Genomic DNA, 21,133 nt, shown 5'->3' with positions numbered 1-21,133 from the left:
TACAATTTCTGGAAAGAAAGGAATGGAAGGCGATATGGTCGTCCCCAATACACCGCTCTCCAGCTCACCCACACAGTTGACAGGGATATCCGTGCTCTCATCACCTATCTGCACCACGAGGCATCAGAACATCACACTGATCTCCTGAATCGGTAGTGTGATCTCAGACATATTTCAAGATAACCGATGGTGTTGACAGGGACGTTTACATATCGGCTCTGGCGTTGATTGGTTCACCCGCTATCACCCGCAAACGTTGCATTTGCGGTTTGTAGCGGTTAGTGGCATTTTATAACAATCATAGAAATCGCTGTAAACCGCTTGTATTGTTTTATACCGCTGAAATTCAAAAGCTGCTTCCTGCCAGCGTTTGCGGTTGCGGGCGGTAGCGGTTAGGTAAAAAACAAAATGTACGTTAAAAAATGGAAAATCACGTAAAAACAATTAGTTACAAAATTAGTTTGTTATAATTCTTTTTTTTTGTTCTTCGAAAAGTTACATAGTTAAACGAGATGACATATGTATTATTTCAACGGATCATTGTGAAAAAATAAACTGAAGATAAAGAACCTGAATTTTTGAGTGTACTCCACAAAGAACATATTCTGAAGAATATTACTGAGCAATTTGAAGTTGATTTGAGTTGGATTCATGCAAAAAAACGATTATATCAACTGAAAAATTTTTACACTATGCATAAGACAAATCCAGAATATCCATATATTGGAGCAAATTTTTTTTCCAGTTTATTACATTACTAGATATAATTGTAGGTGATGTTTCCAACAATTGAAATAAAATATATTATTATAAAATTTATTAATTTTTTAAATAATTATTTAGTATTTATTTATAATTTTTATTATTAATTATTTTGAATTAGTGATTTTGATATATAACATAATAATATAATTTTTATGTTTTTTATAATTAAATATGATATTATTTTGGTAATTTTAAGTGTAACCGTTCAAACATCTGCTGGTTTGCGAGTCAAAAATGTCCCGCAAACGAATCTGCCCTAAAAAATTTAACCAATTATACAAACCACATAATATCACTCAAAACCGTAATCGGCCGCTTTCGCAAACTCCCGCACTCGTAACCGTAATCGCTGCGTTTAAACAAATAAAACCCTCCGTTGCTTGATGCTAAAGTTGTAATAATTCAGTTTTAAATTCTCTTGCTGCATTTGCCTAAAACAGTTCGGTTTGGCACTTCATCATGCCAAATTTTGTATTTTTTTTTGTTGATAAATAAATTTAACATTTCAACCCAAAAAAGCTAATTATATTACAGTCAAAGTGTTTAACACATTATTTTTCTGTAAAAAGAAAAGTTATTTTAGTGGAGAAATCAAGCTCTATTGCTTCCCTTATACGGTGGGATTCTGTGAAATCTTTGAGATGTGACATTAAATGGAGAAAAGCAGGCTTTGGAGCATAATGAGAATGTTTTAATTCCCAATCAAGATTTTCATCGTTCGATTACATTTTTTTTTGGATTTTGATTGTTTTGATCTTTCGACCACTTTTTATCGAAATCCATCAAAAAACACAAAATCTAATAATGAGAGAAATGCCCCACGCCATATTAAATTCAATCAATGCTCATATATTCATCTTCTTTTAGCTAGTATAGTTGCAATTCGTAATTTGTATTGAACGTTAAGCTCGACTTTATAGATATTTTATAAAAAAAACAAAGAATTTATACAGACTACTCAACTAAATATTGACTAAACATATTGTTTTCAAATCCATGTATAGGTTAGATATTCCAAAACTTACTGAGATCTTAAAATTTTATTTTCACTATAAGATTTTTAAATAACTTCAAAGAACAAAGAAACACACATGAGACTACTCATATTTTTCTTTTGACGATAGTTTTTCACATTGCATAGGGTTAGGGATATTAACGGATTTTATCATCAGTATATATATGAATGAGAAAATGAGTCATCAAACCATTTTTGAAGTGAAGAAGAATGATGGATATATCTAGTAGTACGGTAGAGAATCTGGGGATGCATGAATCATGACCATGGATCATAATAAAGAACAAAAAGTACTTTATAACAGAAAGAGTCACAATTATTTAATTTTCTATAAATGGGAAACCATTAAAAGGCAATATAAACCATGCCCTACAAAGATTTTAAAGCACACCATGCTGTATATGCTTGCCTCATCAATATATATGTATATAACAAATCTTATATCTATGTGTATTCATGGATATAAAATAAGACGAAAACGTGTGAATTTGAGTGTTATAGGGTACATACAATATATGGAATAGGAGTGTGTGTATATTATAAACTTGTACCAACCCATCAAAGTGTGTGAAATGCCTAACAAGCCAAAAGATGCGACAGTCTGACGTTGATGGTGGAGTCTTTCACTTTCCCTTTGGATTCATGAGTGGATAAGCCATCAAAAAATGTTTACATATTCGTATACAATATTAGCAGAAACTAGCAGCATATATACATGTTGAACGATTAGAATCAAATATAGACCAAAATATTTTAAACAGAAATTAGTTTCTTAAGATAGGTTACTATAATATTTTATTCGAATTGAAAACGAATTTAAAAGTTTGTATACTTATGAAGTTTGAATGTTGATATATAATTTCTTTAGTTTGTTTGATTTTTACCAGTTGATACACACAACATACTGGTGTATATCTTAACTTAAAGAAGTATTCACATCGTATCACATTTCAAGATTCTTTGACGTCATTTGCCTAAGAAAATATTTTTGAAGGTGTGATTTTGGATTTTAGAATGTAATACAAGCTCATCAAATTAAATAGCTAATGATTGGATGATCCTTTTTAAGCGTAAAGCAAACAAAAAGATAGTTACAAAAGTTGGAAATCTAAGTGATGCGCGCGTGATGACGGCTTATGGCTATTAATGACATGTAGACGTCATTCAAATTATCAGTTTTTCTTTATAAGAGAAAATAAAAGGTTTTACTTCTATTTATTTTCATAATTTCATGATAAGTATAAATAAGTTGTAACGACTAACCAGAGGGAGGTACAGTTGATGAAATGGAGGCGAGTTATTTTTCCTCTCTCTCCCTTTCTACATCTTCTAATCCAGTTAAAGATTCGTCTCACAAACGCAAACTTACTCTGACGCAACAAACTTTCCCGGCGGCTACCCCTAACACCACCGTCTCTAGCTATGGCGAGTCTCTGCCTCTCAATCTCTCATTCGTTCTGCCTCACAAATCTCAGGTTATTACTTTTAGTTCTTGTTATTCTCTGTTTTTAGCATAACTCGTAACAATAGGAAATTACAGAAAATGGTGGCGAGTTCTTCTGCGAGGAAGCTAAAGTCGATGACAACTGAAGCGAGTTCCCTTTCTTCATCTTCTAATCCAGTGAAAGATTTGTCTAAACAACGCCTACTTACTCGGACGCAGCAAACTCTCCCGATGGCTACGGCTAACGCCACCGTCTATGACAATGCCGAGTCTCCTGATAATTATCTGACTATGCCTAATTACGCAACCATTTCCGGCACAGCCATGTCTCCCACTCTTGATCTCTTGTTGGTTCCACTTCCACCTCTAAACTTACCTCTAACAACCACTCCGGAATTAATCAACTTGATTGAATCCGTCCTTAAACAAGACCATCCACGTCCTCATCAACAAAAATTGCCAGATTTCACAGAGAACAGAAATACAACTATTCTTGAAACCCCTAAGAATCTGGAAAAAACAAAGGCTATGAATTTCCCAATCTCCAAGATCACAATTGGCCAATGGACCAGCACGGCGGTGTACTCGGATGATCTTAAGGCAAAATTCTATTTTGCAAAGAAGAAGCTTATGTGGGAGATTCTTGACAATCTAGAAACAGGAACACAAATGGCGAGGCTGAAGAGAAAGATCGAGATCCAATGGGCTGATGTCTTATCTTTTAAAGGAACTTTTCATCCACATGATAAAACCGGAACCCTCCAAATCGAGGTAGTATACATACTTTATATAGTTATATATTCATATGTTTTACACCTTTTGTTGCTAATATTGAGCCTAACTATTGTGAGATGTTATGTGCAGTTGGGCAAACGTCCAATGTTCTTCAAGGAGATTAATCCACAGGCAGGAAAACACACTCAATGGAAACAGATGGATCGAGATTTCACTGTAGATCAGTCTGCTTCTAAATGCAGGTTCCATTCTCTATCCTTGATCCTCCTTTTTGGTTTTAGTACCATTTACAGTGATTCAAAGCCTCACATTTATATATAACAGGAGACATACACTTCACTTTTCTCCTGGAGTTCTGCAAAAGAACTTGGATAACCTTGTGTCCAGCGATAGCTTTTGGTCGAAACTTGTCAAAGTCACTTTCCCAACTCTACCACATTCTCTTTACTTCGACATTGGCTATGGAAACAACAACAAAAAGAATAGCTACAACTCGTCTCGCTACGGCCGATGCCAGACACTTAGCTTCAACGTCCACAAAGACATTCATCATCACCATCCTCAAGGTATTTAACTTGAACCTTACGCAAATCATTTTATATGTTAGTATGTATCTGAAAGAACCCATTATTTTGATAGGATTTGGTTATTTGCCAGTGCGAGAAGTAAACTTTAACGTGGCAACTCAGTTCTGCGCTAATGATAAGAAGCATATAAACTCATTTGTTCAAGACAACCGTAAAAAAAAAACTATGATTCAGTTACCTGAGATGCAAGTTATCCAACCATCCTCTCAGATAATCAACAGGGGAAGGTATTTTGACGAGTCGCAGTTTAATAGTCAAATAACCCAAAATGAGCGCCAAATGAGAAATACATGGGAGTTACGCGAAAGTCAAGCATTACTTGAGACACAATGTAACTCGATGATATTTGAACACATGAACGAAATATCAATATATCAGGTTGGACCGTATCTACAAGGCTACATAGCTCAAGAAGGAGAGACACAGAACATGGAATATACACATTTCGATGGTAACTTTCAGTCCAGCGGCATATGTTCTTATGATCAATACTTCAACAATGGTTCAGTGCCTCGGGATTTGTAAATATAACGTTTTAGGTTCTTCTTTCGTTGCTTCATGTTCCCTACCATTTCTTTCTCTTTGGATCTTCTTTGTTTTTTTTTTTTCTTTTTCTTTTCCAAACCTCCTGGGGTCTTGTCATGCAGAAAGTGTATATTCATAACTCTGTTTGTTATAAATGGAAACCCTAATTCTGTTAGAGTCTTAATTAGTTTAAAAGATTGAAAATTATATTTTTTTCTAGTCAAATTAACCTAACGGGGAACCATACTGATTTTTCTTATTCAAGCACATATTCTATTTATAGTCGGATGATTTGGTCATTCTTTCCACCGAATACCTTATCTGCGGGTCTGCAGTTGCTTCTTGAAGCGACATCGAATCACCAAGGTTCTGGAATTAATTCGAGTAAAAGAGCAGTATGCGCAGCAATGGACGATGCCACCTGCTTTCTTACAATGGAATCTCAACCTTTCAAAATAGATTTCATCTAAGACTATTCTCTGACCAAAATAATAATTCTTTGAATTTTTGGTAGAATAACATCTACATATGGCTTGTGGGGACATTCCTGTTCTGGTTTGTTCTGGCTATATCTACTTTGATAATATTATTCCCAACGAATCCGGTGTAAGAAAACCCATCTTCTACTTTCTAAAGCCTAGTTATTGGACTGGCAAAGAGGGCAACAAAGTGGAAAGTATGTTCTCTTGCACTTGTAAAAATTCAGTGGGCTGAGAACATGTAAGCCAAACATGTTCCTATTCTTTGCAGAAGGGAGCATTTGTAGCTGTATTGGTTCAGTTCCTCCGATAGAACATATTACGCCAGAGGACAAAGATGTGCTCGAAGGGGAGACCGTAGTTAAACAGCAATCAATGGATGGAATTGTTGATCCTGACATTGCAGTTCAGATACATGGTCTTGCAAAGACATATCCCGGAGCCACAAAGCTCGGATGCTGCAAATGCAAGAAAACTTCCCCTTTTCAAGCTGTAAAGGTATTTTATTTCTTGATAACAAAACAATGAAAAAAAAGAAGAAGAAGTGATATCTTGTAATGTATGCTCTTTCCCAAAGTTATTCCTCAGCTAAATCACGGAATATATTCATGGTTTGTGGATGAATATTGCCAAAGATCAAATGTTTTGTCTTCTCGGACCAAATGGTGCAGGGAAAACAACTACTATCAGTTGTTTGACTTGGATAAATCCAGTTACTGGTGGTGATGGTAAGAAAGCTTGCTCACCTTTGTTTTCTTAAGATTTTAACCATTCTAACTGGATGTAATTTTCTGATATAACAGCAATAATTTATGGAAATTCCATAAGAAGCTCTGTTGGTATGTCCAACATTCGTAAAATGATAGGAGTTTGTCCTCAGGTTTGTTAAATTTGTTCTTCCATTGTCTTCTTACACAATGATTTATTTGCTCTGCTTAAATGGTTTATTTCATCATTGTTGTAAAATACAACTTCGGAAAGTCGTTCGTATATATATAAAGTATATGTAAGTACTAGAGAAAAAAGACTTCGAGAGAGAAAGAGTTAGCGAGTGATGAACAATACCAAAGATCTCTTTTTATTTCTCACACTAGATTATATTACATTTATAAAGCCAAGCTCACCTATATATTGTGGAGAAGCTTGGAGACAAAGTTTTAGAAACTTGGAGACAAAGCTTTAGAAACTTGGTGACAAAGTGATTCAAGGGGGATGAATCTCTAGGGAGGATGGATACTTAATAGATAAGAATCTTGAGGAGAGAGCTATTCTCAAATGTATAATCAATATATTTATAACACTCCCTCTTGATTATCCATTTCTATTGATACAGTGCATACTGTCTTGTTAAAAACCTTATCATGAAAAACCCTGTTCTAGGAAAAAAACCATGACAAGAAAAAAGAGTGCAGTAAAACTCCCCTTAGAAAAGACATATTCTTCTCTTCACAAGTCTCGTAGATGGCGCAGTGCTGTAAATATATTTTCTGAATACTGTAGTAGGAAGTGCCTTTGTGAAGAGATCTGCTGCATTGTTGCTTGAACATCGATCTTCCCGTTTTTCTCGAGTTCTTGAGTATATGAAAGAAATCTTGGAGGAATATGTTTTGTCATGTCACTCTTGATATAACCTTCTTTAATTTGGGCGACACAGGCAGCATTGTCTTCAAATATTTTTGTGGGCTCTTCATCTTTGATTATTCCGCTTGATTCTTGGATGTGTTGAGCCATTGATCTAAGCCACACACGGTCTCTGCATGCTTCGTGAAGCGCAATAATCTCTGCATAATTTGAAAAAATGGCGACCAAAGTCTGTTTTTGAGAACACCACGAGATCGCCGTTCCACCAAATGTGAAAACATATCCTGTTTGCGATTGCGCTTTATGCGGATCTGACAAGTATCCTGCATCTGCAAAACAAGCTAGACCAACCTCGGTGTTTCTTGAATAAAATAGGCCTAAGTCAATTGTACCTTGTAGGTAACGGAAGATGTGCTTTATTCCATTTCAATGTCTGCGCGTAGGGCATGCACTGTATCTTGCAAGTAAGTTGGTAGCAAAAGCTATATCTGGTCAAGTACAAATTGCAAGGTACATTAATCCGCCAATAGCACTCATATAATACTTCAGGACCTAATATTTTTTCGTTATCTTCACAAGGTCGAAATGGATCCTTGTCAATATCAAGCGATCTATTGACCATTGGAGTACTTAGCTCAAAAGAGTCGCTTTATCTATATTAAAGCGTTTTAACATCATTTTGGTGTAATTTGATTGATGCACAAATATTCCGTCTTGCAAATGCTTTTACTGGAGCCCTAGACAAAGTTTTGTCTTTCCAAGATCTTTCATTTTGAACTCTTCTTTCATATGAGTTGGTGCATCATCAATCTCCTTTTGAATTCCAATTATGTTCAAGTCATCAACATATAAAGCAATGATCACAAATCCTGATGCGGATTTCTTAATAAATACACAAGGGCATATCGCTTTGTTGATGTATTCTTTACTCAACAAGTATTCACCTAAGCGATTATACCACATGCGTCCAGACTGTTATAGTACGTAAAATGATCGCTGTAATTTGACTGAACATATTTCCCTAGATGCTTCCGGCATCTATGATCCTTCTGGCATCTTTGATCCTTCTGGGATCTTTAACCCTTCTGGGATTTTCATGTATATGTCATTATCAAGTGAACCATATCGGTATGCAGTTAGCACATCCATCAGGTACATCTCAAAACTTTTAGATGCCGTTAGGCTCATTAAGTACCTGAATATGACTACATCCATAACCGGAGAATATGTCTTTTCATAATCAATTCCCAGTATTTGACAAAAGCCTTGTGCAATAGTCGGACCTTATACCTTGTGACCTCGTTTTTCTCATTTCTATTTCTCACAAAGACCCATTTACACCCAACTAGCATTACATCTTCAGGTGTAATGACTACTGGTCAAAATATATTTCTTTTATTCAGGAAGGATAATTCATTTCTCATGGCCTCTTGCTATTTCTTCTAGTCAGGCCTATTCTAGCACTCTGACATGGAGCTTGGGTCTGGATCATCTTCATGATCTATTTCTCTGGATACCGATAAATGGAACAATTTTATTTGTATCATCTATCTCGCTTCTAGCCCATAATGTCCTAGTTTGGGTGAAGCTAATGGAAATCTCATATTTTTCAGTATCGGGTTCATCTTCTGGACAAACCTCTTTATCTGGTTCTTTCGGAATTTTTTCACAAATGTTTTCTGGACATTTTTTTTATTTGGTTCTTCTGGAACCTTTTCTTTCGAGGATTTCTATCCTTCGAGCTCATCTGCCTCCCACGCTTTAATTGAACCTGCGGTTCATTTGCTCTATTTCCATCAATACATTGTTCCGGATCATTTATTTTTGATGGAGCAATAACAGCAGGGAAATAAGACTTCGTCACCCTTCTCGTATCTGTGAATGCATCATGTAACTTTTTTGCTAAACTTTGTAAATGTATTATTTTCTGAATTTCCACCTCGCGCTGATTGGTAAGAGGATCAAGAGAAGCCAAAATTTATGTACACCATTTGATATCTTTTGATGATTCTCTGGATCCTCCCCCCAACGTGAGAAGTTCACTTTTATCAATGTGGCAATCAGCAAAACGCGCCGTAAACATATCTCCAGTAACCGGTTCAAGATATCTAATTATAATTAGGGATGTATAGCTGATATATATATATATAAATTTCCAATCTCCTGTGTGGCCCCTTTTTTGTTTTTTGTGGCGGAGCTATCGGGACATAAATCGCAAATCCAAAAATATGGAGATGGGACACATTTGGCTCCTTGCCAGATGTTAACTGTATTGGAGAATATTCATTATATGCACTTGTCCTCACCTGGACCAATGACCCAACATGCAATATAGCATGTCCCCATACAGTAATTGGGAGCTTTGTTCTCAATATTAACGGTCTTGCAATTATCTGTAACTGTTTAATCAAAGACTAAGCTATGCCATTTTGTGTACGAACATGTGGAACCGGATGCTCAACATCGATTCCCAGTGACATACAATAGTCATTAAAGGCTGCTAAAGTGAATTCACCAGCGTTGTCTAGCCTGACTTTCTTTATGGCATAATCAGGGAATTACGATCTCTCCCTGATTATTTGGGCAATGAATCTTGCGAAAGCCATATTTCTAGTGGTCAATAGACACACATGTGATCATCTACTGGATGCGTAAATTAATACCATGAAATATCTGAATGGCCCGCATGGTGGATGAATCGGCCCACATATATCACCATATATTCTCTCTAAGAATACATGAGATTCATTCCAAACTTTGGCTGGCGAGAGCCTAATTATGAATTTTTCTTGAGAACATGCTTTACATAAAATTCTCCCGATTGAAACATCTTCTGGTTTTTCAATGGTTGGCCACTCGAATTTTTCACTATCTTTCTCATCATGACTGATCCCGGATGGCCAAATCTTTCATGCCATACTCTAATTGCACTAGTAAACTTCGGGTTTACTTTAACATATGATTCAGTCATATTTATTTTTGTGCAATATAGTCCAGAGGACATCATTGGTAATTCTTCCAATACATGTCTACTCCAAAATGTAATGTAAAGATATTCAATGTCATTCTTATTCATAGTCTCCATATGATATCCATTACTGTGGATATCCTTAAAACTTAACAACTTTCCAAAAGAATCGGCGGAATATAATGCATCTTGCAAATTTCGTCCCCTTTGGCATTGAAAAAATTGCTCTTTCAAAGCCTAATATAATATTTGGATTACCAGATATAGTACTCACGCTTCCGGAGGAGTCTTTTATTTTGAGATAGGATAAATACTTTTTGTCTTTAATTATTGTGTGTGTCATAGCACTGTCTGCTAGACAAATATCTCCATCCTGAATCTCAAACTGCAACATCTTCTGGATCACAATTATCATAAAGATAAATATATTATTAAATCGATACATAGACCTTAAAGGTTATTTTACATCAACAAAGACCATCCCTTTTTTTCTTAACAAAAGACTACAAAACTATATTATGTTTTTATTGAAAAAGAAATAGGCACTAAGTTACATTGATCTTAGTCGTTTCCTTTCCGTTGATTCTTCTGGATCAACGAGAAAATCTGCGACATCAAGATGAGTGGTGTCACTTCTGCCATTAAAGGGGGGTCCGACTTCATCAGAGATGAAATTGGTTTCAAAATCCTTTCCTTTATCTTTTTCTTTGTACAGATCGGCTAAATGTTTTAGCGTACGACGGGTACGTGCCCAATGATTTTTCATGCCGCATCTGTAACAAGCAATTTCTTTTTGTTTTTCTGCTTCCCGACCAACATGATTTTCTCTTCCTCGTCCACGACTTTGTCCACGACCACGACTTCGACCGTGTCCGCGTCTGTGTCTGCATCTGCGTCCTCGTCCTCTTGTATTATTTTGACTGGATAATGCAACATTCGCTTCTGGAAATGGCGTTGATCTAGTTGGACGAGTTTGGTGGTTTAACAGCACGAGCTGATTATTTTATTCAGCCACAAGGAGGACTTGTACCAACTCCAAGTATGTGGTGTATCCTTTTGCATGGTATTGTTGCTGCAGGATTACATTTCTAGGATGGAATGTTTGGAGAGTTTTTTCGATCATATCGAAATCACTTACTTTAGCTTCACATAACATCATCCTAGAGGTGATTCCGAACATCGCAGAATTATATTCACCAACACTTTTGTAATCCTGGAACCGGAGATTCAACTAGTCATGCTTGGCTCTCGGTAAGATCACGTATTTCTGGTGATCAGACCTGTCTTTAAGTGACTACCAAAGATCTGCAAGATCTTCTTACGTGATGTATTCCTCTTTTAAATTATCATGGATGTGGTGGAGCAAAAGATCATAGTTTTCGCTTTTTTCTCATCTGATGTCGTTTTCAACTTGTCGATAGTATCGAGAAGCTCGTTTCCTCTTAGATGCATTTTTGCACCTACTGCCTATGACATGTAATTCTTCCCAGACATATTAAGAGCAGGGATCTCGAGCTTTGCCAAATTTGACATGATAACTATATAACAAAAATTTAATTATCAATTTAGCAAAAAACCTTTTAGATTTTACCTTTTTTTCTAAATAAATCGTGGTAAAACTTTCAGCATAATAACGGCATAATCTAAATCAATAACAAAAAATTAAGGAGGCATAGTGTAACATCCGAGTTCGGGAAAAACTGGGAAAAGTCGGAAAAATGATTTTAGTTGGGTGAAACTGGATTCAGTCGGGTGATTCCGAGCTAAGTCCAGCTTTTGCTGAGCTAAATCAGGTTTTGCCGGGCTGAATCAAGTTTGGCCGAGCTGGAATCAGCTCGCCGGGGATTTTGGGAATTTTAGCTGGGAAATTCCGACAAGCCGAGTTTTTCGGGATTTGGTCGGAATTCGGACAAGGTTGGTCCGGAACAGACAACCTTGGTCGAGATCGGCGAGCGCGGGAGCGGTTAGCGGGTAAAGACGCGCTAAGGCGTGAGCGCGGGAACGGTTATGAATTTTAGCCGAGCTGGCGTTGCGCGGGAACGGTTATCAGTCGTGCGAAAGCACGCGGATCGTGCGGATCGTGGGGGAAAACGTGCTGAATGACGCGGGAACGGTTTTTGGGCGGTTTTCTGTGGAAAATCGTGGGAACGCCTATATAATAAAGGCTTCCGGATCATTTATTCTCTTCGCGCGACCCAAAAGAACTCAGAAAGATTGAGAGAAATATTTCTAAGAGAAGTTAGCCGAGAGAAAGTCTGTTTGGCCGAGAGCGATCGGATTCTGGCCGAGAGCGAGTGCATTTCTGTCGAGCGTGGTCCGGATTCTGCAGAGCGATTGTGGGAACGAGTCTGATCAATCGCGATCTCTGTCCTTACCGAATTCTGTCCGATAAAAGCTAAGGTGAGTGCGTGACCGTGGCCTGTTGGTCGTATGCTTGCTTAGATTCTGGTCGGTTGCGTGTTATTATGTGCTTGTCATGGCATCTCTGCTTGCTATGCCGTGTGATCGATCCGCCTTACCGGCGATCTAGATCAGGCAAGGCGCTCGCGGCTGTGATGCTCGCCGAGGCTTGTCTGGTCGCTGGATGATCGGCCGGGTAAGCGCGTATGTTCATCGCGGGTAGTTTTCTGTTCTGATGAGCATTGGGCTCGATCTCTGTTTGATACGATTTTACTTTGGCTTGGTGAGACGGGATGACCGCTCTCACTAAGCATTCTGTTTGCTTATGCCTCCTTTGTGGATGCAGGTAAAGAGGTCTGATCAGCGCGCGGACTATGGCTGGATCGGGATGGATGGTAGGATCGGGTAGATAGGTCTTAGTCGATGTAATAGCTTATATGCGAACGATCATTGTACTAAGAACCTCGATTTAATTCAAGTATTCTGTTTTAATCTACTTAAGCATGGCTAAAGTTGTCTAAACGAACCTACTGCGAAAAATGTTAAGTAAAAACTCGGATGGAAATTTGCCTAAGTGTTAGTTCAAAACGGAAATCCGGGTTAGGGTGCTACACATAGCCTACCATATAAAGTGATAACACCGTATTTTGACCACTTTTATGGACCATAATCGTATCTTATGCAGGTGTTTTAACTCTGTTTTCAAAGTTTTTTAAAGTTTTTTCAATGTTTTAGAGTTTCAAAAGACTTTACAGGAAACTTGGGCAAAAGATATGCAATTTGGAACAAATGAGCAATTTTGGATAAATGCAGACTGTCAGAAGTATGACAAGCGATGAAGACCTTTTCACCGTCTGATCACCCCTAAAATTTGAGACAACATATAGGATCCAACCAGCTCTCTAATGCATTTGGTTTGGAGACAATCCAACGGTTAGATCTTCAGATACTCCCAATGCAAGAATGACAGAAAATGCAGTTCCGGAAGAGAGCATGTGCCGGGACCGCGGCCAACACCCATTTTCCCGCGGGTAGAGCCACCGCGACCGCAGACTTTGGTCGTTCACTTTCCCGACGACTTAATTAAAGCCCAGATCAATTCCTCTCGTTATTTTTGAAGTCCTAAGTGTCCAGAACCACCCCATAAGCTATAAATACCCCCTTTAGGTCATTCTAAAGAGGGGAGACCGAAACTAATAGACAAAGGAGAGAGAGAGAGAGTTCGTGTGGAACCCTAAAGAGGAGGCCGCCGTTTTAAGGAGGAGGAGCCGCCGCTGGAGAGCATCATCGCGCCTCCATCGTCGCCTCCGTTCTTCGTTTTTCTTCCCTCTTTTCTTTAATTTCCTGCACTTTCAATACTCTGTGATGATTGTTTACAATATGTTTGAGTAGTTACCCAGTTGGGTTTAAAGGGATTTTTCAAAGGGAATTTCATGTGTCTTTGCTTATGAATCGATAGATTTAGGATTATTAATCTTCTAGATGTTCTTCGTTTGCCTTTAATCTTACTGCGTGATTCTTTGCTGGCCACTTAGAAGCCGATCTGATATGATATGTTGCGAAAGTTTTCATTGATTGTCTGAACTAGGGTGAAACGAGCAATTCTTCTATAGGAGTGGAAACCTACCTGTAGTTGAGTTGTGAATGTTGATGAGTCTTGTTCTGCTACTGCAAGGATCAGAGTAGAAACCTACTGATCAGGGTTGCGAGAGATAGTTGTTTAGTGCTGCGAAAGTAGGCTATTCATATTTCCGTGCCTCGAGTTCTAGAACATACGTAGTTGATTACCTTTATCACTTGTTTAAAATTGACATAGCTTAGTCCATGAACCCCTGCGAAACCCCTTGATGCCCAACATTTGTCTTTAATTGCTTACAACCTTTGCTTTTTATTCGATTTTTCCTGCTTTCAAATTGTCTTTGATTTATTCGTTTATTACCTGCTTTCATTAGCCTTGGTTTAATCGCTTTTTACTTGTTTTAATTGCCTTCAATTGCTTTTGTTTTCTTTGCTTTCTAGTTTAGATTTAGTGACAACCAAAACCCAAAACCAAAACCCAAACCGTTTAGTTCTAATCTGATTTAAGCATTGCAGTGAATTCGTACTGAAACAACTAAGTCTCTGTGGATCGATACCCTAAGTACTACAGCGCACATATGTGAACTTGCAGACATTTAGGGGTTACAAATTTTAAATCTGAAGCTTAGTAAAACGAAAACAACAACCCCGCGTTTACACTCGCATCATAAAGGTGAAGGCAAACCCTACTATAGTTTTTGAGGAGGCAGAGCCTACCATATAAAAGAGAAGGCAAAGTCTACCAGAGATTTTGAGAAGGCAGAGCCTACCATTCCGTTTTTAATATATAAACTTTATATGATAATATGAATGTAAATGTTACCTTCAAATTTGTGAACAAACGAACATAAACAGAGAGATGATCGTGTTTTCTGTATACGAACGAGTAAGGAGACAATCGTGCTGATAACGTGTTGTAAAATACAACTTCGGAAAGTCGTTCGTATATATATATGTAAGTACTAGAGAAAAGAGACTTAGAGAGAAAGAGTTGGAGACTGAAGAACAATATCAAAGATCTCTTCTTATTTCTCTCACTGGATTATATTACTTTTACAAAGCCAAGCTCACCTATATATAGTGGAGAAGCTTGGAGACAAAGTTTAGAAACTTGGGGACAAAGTGATTCAAGGGAGAAGAATCTCTACGGGAGATGAATACTTAATAGCTAAGAAGCTAGGGGAGAAAGCTATTCTCAAATGTATAATCAATATATTTATAACAATCATCACAATTTTTTTTGTACAGTTTGATATCCTTTTGGATGCTTTGTCCAGTGAACAGCATCTCCACCTCTTTAATCGCATTAAAGGGTTTCCACCATCATTGATCAAATCTGTATGTCATCCTCGAATAATTTTAAATTTACTTCATTCATGTATTTTACTGATGGTATTTGATAATGTGAACCTCTGGCCAATCATATACCTTTCCCTTTGATTTTTTGCTTACTAAATTTCTTTCAGCTATACAAATTGTAGAGGAGTTACTTGCAGAGTTTTCGGGGAAGCTACAAGACAGAGGATCAGAGTTTGGTATCAAAAACATCCAATTCGGGCTTTGATGCGTGCTAGTGTCAACTACGTGAGGGAACAAGTTTTACCCTTAACAAAACAAATGAAAGCCGCAAGTGCACAGCTAATCAGTTGTAGTATTTAGGGATCGAATCCACAGAGATTTGTGTGCCTGGTATTCTTCTACGGTTCTTAACTTTATGTCTAGACTAAATTGGTTTTAAAGGTTGGTTGTTTTTCTTGCGAATTAAACTAAAACAAAAGAAAGCAAATAAATCTATCCTAAAAAGCAAGTAAAGAAAATCGAATGAAATGCAAATGGAATAAGTAAAATATCGAACTAAACGAAAATAAGACAAGTAAAATATCGCATGAAAGGTAAGGGATCATAATCGGTTTTAACACTAAGGTAGATAGATTGGGATTGACAGATAACGATATATGAGTTCTAGAGCTAGAGTACGGCGGTATGACTACGTCACTGTCGTGATCATAACCAACTGTTTCTTGCAACCCTGACCAGTAGGTTTCCACTCTGGCCCTGGAAGGGAGAGAACGCAAGAGCTGCACAAGACTCGTCAATACTCACGATCTCGCCGCAGGTAGGTTTCCACTCCTACGGAAAAATCGCCGGTTTTCATTCTAGGGCTGATACTTAATGAAAACTTTCGCAACACTAACTATCTAGATCAGATACTAGGTGATCAATCAAGCATACATGCAATAAGAACAAGAATAAACAGAGAACAGGTCGAAATCCCAGATCTATAAACCTAGATGTCTTAATCGATTATGAGAGCCCCTTTCGGGAACCCTAAGCCCAACTCGGGATCTACTCAGACATGGCTGAGTTCGACATCATCATTGGTTTTAATAAAAGTAATGAAAAACAGTAAAGAAAAGAGATAAAGAAAGCTTCTCTATTGAAGAACTCGGACTTGAACAATCTTCTACAAAAAAATCTCATAAAAACGGCTAAAGGAAAAGGGTTTCTGTAAAGTATGAAGGGTTCTCTAAAAACGACCTAAATGACATGTATTTATAGTCTCCAATACTCCATGGTCTCTAGGGTTCCGGAATTGAGGCTGAGAATGACTTTGGGCTTCAGATATGTGGGCTTTAACTCGAAGATTGATTGTCGCGGTCGGGAGTGTTGTGACCGCGGCAAATAGCTTGTTGGCCGCGGTCGGGAAGCTTCTGACCGCGGCAAATAGCTTGTTGGCCGCGGTCGCGTGAGTTGCTGGCCGACTCCGCGTGGCTCCGGGGCTAATGGAATAGCTTGAGATCCAACCGTTGGAATATCTCCAAACCAAGTGCATTTGAAAGCTGGTTGATTCTTCTATAAGTTGTCCAATTTTGAGGGTGATCAGACGGTGAGAAGGTTTTCGTCTCTCCATGAGAGTTCTGACGGTCTGTATTTATCCAAAAGAGTCTTTTTGTTCCATTTTGTGCCTCTTTATCCAAAATTACCTGAAAAGTCTTTTAAAATCCGGAAACATAGAAATCCTTTGAAAACCTTTGAAAATAGAGTAAAAACACCTGTAAAAGATATTAAAATGATCCATAAAAATGGTCAAAATCCGGTGTTATCAGGCTTGCAACTCTTGAAGAAGTGTTTCTCAACATCGCAAATCGGGCTGAACTAGAAAGGCGAATCAACACAATCCAGAAGGTGAAGCAGCTCTCACCCGCGCCCCAACCAACCTACACTGCAGCTGCGCCCTCCTCACCCGCGGTGAACTCATTTCTAAGCCTAAGAAGCCCAACTCAAGGCCGAAGTCACTCCCTGCACTTATTCTACAAACCCTATATGCTCAGAGAAGAAGAGAGACTATAAATACATTGTCTTTAGGTTTCTAAAACAATTAGTTGATATGTTCATAATTTGCATCATTTAGGTTGCATAATTCATTCTAAACCATGTTTTATTCCATGCATTTTAGGTCCTTAGGGTTTGTTTTAGAACTTAGGAGATGCATTAGGTCCCAATGAGTCTTTGCATGTTTTGAGTGTTTATCAGGTGTATTTGGAGCTGAAAAGATGAATCCAGGAGGTGGAATGGTGATCAAAGCTTGAAAAGTGGTAAAATCGGGTTTAAGGAGGTTCTCGGCCATTCTCGCTGACCAGGAAGGTTTTTCTCGGCCATTCTCGCGTACCAGGAAAGATTTTATCGGCCAAATCACGTACTGCGGGTGGATCTTATCGGCCAACACGAGTACCGGCTAAAGGATCTCTCGGCCAAAATCTCCGGGTGCAGACACGTTTCTGAAATCGCCTGTCCGGGGAACCTTCCGGTCCGATTCAGATGTCGGGTGCTTCTTAGAAGTTGGAGAGGATTGGATCACGGTTTCATTGCTAGTGGAATCATGGAATTCGGACGCGTGAGCAGAGAGTTACGCTCGTCGGAAGAAACCCCTGTCTCGCTGCTGTTTTGGACCGAGCCGATGAGCTCCGAAGAATGCAAAGGACAGTGCACTTCCACGCCGATTCAGTTTCCGGGGCCTTCATGAGAATCAGAGACATTTGAGTCCTATTTCCTGAACGTCCAAGATCATTCAATTCGGAGCTATGAGCAGGAAGATACGGTCTCCGGAATGGACACATGTTTAGACGCCTCTCTCTGTTCGTGTAAATGCACTGCAAAGATGTGCCCTCCAGGAAGCCTTCCACTTCCTAAGCACCGAAGCTTCCTTCACAAAACTTGGATTTAAAGGAGTCCTCTGTCGTCTGAAACCGGAAGCACTCAATTCGGACAAGTTTCGTGGAAGTTACACTCTCCGGAATGCGAAGTGGTCCAAGCTGCTCTGAATGCTGCGAGATGGTCTTGCGACTTGGTTAACCCGCAGGCCTGAAGATGAATGCCTGAAAGCTGATGCTGCGAGTTGAAAAGTGCGGGTAAGCTATCACTGGATGAGGTTTGAAGCTCCCGAGCAAGAGAAATGCTAAGTCCACAATCGTGCGACTTAGGCATGCGAGTTAGCCGCGCCTGGAACTAAGCCGCACGATCACTCGCAAATCACTCCGACTTGAGCCTGCGACCTAGGTGAAATGGAAACCAACCCGCATTGAATGTACATCCCCCAGAAACCGCCTTGGACCTGTGAGTTGAAGAAGAAGAAGATCAAGCCACAGCAACACTCGCAAAACACTCCTACTTGGGCGTGCGGCTAAGACAAGCGATTTAAGTCTCACAAGCAGCATTCTTCATCTACTGCGACTTGGGCGTGCTACCTGGGAGACACTGGACCAATCCGCAGTAATTCTACTTTATCCATTAAAGCCGGGTCAGGACCCGGTTTGTTCCGGGCTGACCCGGTTCGTTTTTAGAGAGGTATAAATACTTTTTAGGGTTTTTTCTGAAGAACTAAGCTTTATTCCTTTTGTCTCTTGCCTCTTTTGTGAAAAAGACTCCACCAAGAAGAGAAATATCGATTTTTGGCCTTTTAATCAAGAGAGTTTAAGAGATTATTGAGTTTTAAAGCCGCTTTCTTCTTAATCTATCATCTCCACCTCTATTTCTCATCATTAATCATGCTGATCTTCTCTACTTGCAAAGGTTTAAGAGAGATTAGTATGATTAGTGAGTAGTCACCTTAATGAGGTTTTAGATATGTAGGTTAGGGTGCTAAAGTGTTAGATTAGGAGTGCTTAGGGCTAGATTCATTGATTCATCTCTCTAAACAGCTGTTCTCTATGCTAGATCCTTGCATATCACTTGAGATCTAGATTCTGGGAATTTCATGCACCAAAAGAGTTTGATGAAATTCCTGAAAGAGCTGTATTAGAGGTTTAAACATTTTATGCATGATGATGTATTGTTAATTGCTTGAATGATCATTAAGAATTGTTTATTAATGCATATTGATTCATATTTCACAAATGGGAATTTGGTTTGAAAATGGATTAGTATAGGAGTTAATACCTTCATGAGAGGATTAACCTAGATTAGAGTTCTTAAGCATTTGAATCATTTCTCATCATTGTCATTAGCATTTCTAGTTTAGCACCAAAGCACCCTAACCAACTATCATGTCTAGAATCTCATGCCTCCATCATATCACATTCACATCATTTGTCATTGTCACTAGTCTTTAATCCTGTTTAAGTTTGTAGTTGTCATTAGTTACTCAAAATCACTCTTGTTTGCTTGAATTAAGAACATAATCACATAGTTTAGTGTCTAACACCACATCTGGATTGATAAACCTCTTTGTGCTACTTTGACAAGGGAATTGATAGCCCTGAGACCTTAAAAAGTCTTATCAATCATTAGTCTCTTTCATGCTTTAGATAGAGTACTCATTATTTAGGTTTTAGGTTTTTTGATATAAGACTCGGGTGAGGCTTATATGATTGTAGAATCGATGGCTTGGTGGGATCAACACGCTGGATTTCACGCTTTCTCGTGTGGATCAGTGGATGGAGATGGTAAGACAAGACTTGTTTCCACAAGGCTTGAATCGATATGGGATCTGTCAAGCTGGCTTTGACGCTCTCTTTTGAGGGATCGGTGAATGATTGCAAAGTGGATCGAAGGCACCACAGAGATGATGTGAGGATCTCTGATACTGCAAAATTGTCTCTCGCTGAATCACACACACAAGAACAAGCAAGACTCTCAAGCACAAGCTAAGAGAACGGTGTTATTTTATTAATATCGGGGGAAAAAGGTGAGTACAACAGCTGCGTGTGGGACTTTATGAATAGTCCATCAGCTTTGAACCTTCTAGGGTTCGACTCTTAAAAAGAAAACAACACTAAGGACTCAAAACAACAAGATTTGTAAGAAGTAAATAAAGAAAATGGCAAGGCGTCTCATTTGGATACAAAAATAGAAAGTTCACTTAAAAATAAAAAAAAAAGAAACTAACTACATGCAACCTTTTCTGGACTTGTTCCGTGGACCTCTGAGGCTTCTCTAGCGTGTTAGACACCACTACGATACTTCCATGTTACCTGCACAGATCGTATAAATTGAAAATAGCTGGTTATGGCCGGTTATGAGCTTGCTTGTTGTGGGGTTGGTTGAGTCGCGTTTCGGTCCATGCAGCTCATTAGTCTTGATGTTTTTTCATCTTGAGTCCTACTAACGTCATGTCTTGTGAGTTCTTTGAGTATCTTCACGTGTCCAGCTTCATGTTCTTCCTCTTGTTCCATTTGCTCGCTATCGGCTTCATGTCTTAAGATTGTTGTATCTTGAAGCTCCAAGGCGGTCTCTTCGAGATTCTTGGTGTTCCGAGCTTCATTTCCTGCCAAATAAACATGCATACCTTGATTGGGTCGAGGCTGGTCTTCTTTGAGGCTCAAACGCGCGAAACCTTCCATTATGTCAAGTTCGGGTGCTTTGAGGCTGTCTCGCATGTTGTGCTCTTGTGAACTGGTTTTGAATGCATCTCCAAGCTCCATGGTGCTTAGTAAAGCTTCTACGGCCAAGTCGAACCCTTCCCTCAGCCTTCTTGCTTTGTAACGACTCATTGGTGCTTCTTTGAGCTCAGGAACAAGTGTTTGGTTTGATTCTGGTTTGATGACCTCATCATTCCCT

At 38.7% G+C, this 21,133-nt stretch overlaps 1 protein-coding gene across 1 annotated transcript; it reads left to right on the top strand.

The window, feature by feature from the left end:
• The first annotated feature begins 3,323 nt into the window (after window positions 1–3,323).
• Window positions 3,324–5,071, top strand: LOC18020647. Its single transcript, XM_006403319.2, has 4 exons — window positions 3,324–3,995; window positions 4,089–4,201; window positions 4,284–4,525; window positions 4,599–5,071. Exons 1-4 carry the CDS (start codon window positions 3,324–3,326, stop codon window positions 5,069–5,071), a joined length of 1,500 nt encoding a protein of 499 aa, XP_006403382.2.
• Window positions 5,072–21,133: the final 16,062 nt, after the last annotated feature.

The sequence above is a fragment of the Eutrema salsugineum genome, unplaced genomic scaffold (genome assembly GCF_000478725.1).
Source record: "Eutrema salsugineum unplaced genomic scaffold, Eutsalg1_0 scaffold_17, whole genome shotgun sequence".
NCBI classification, from domain to species: domain Eukaryota; kingdom Viridiplantae; phylum Streptophyta; class Magnoliopsida; order Brassicales; family Brassicaceae; genus Eutrema; species Eutrema salsugineum.
The sequence above is the reverse complement of the archived record's forward strand: the minus strand, read 5'-3'. Positions and strand labels throughout refer to the sequence as shown.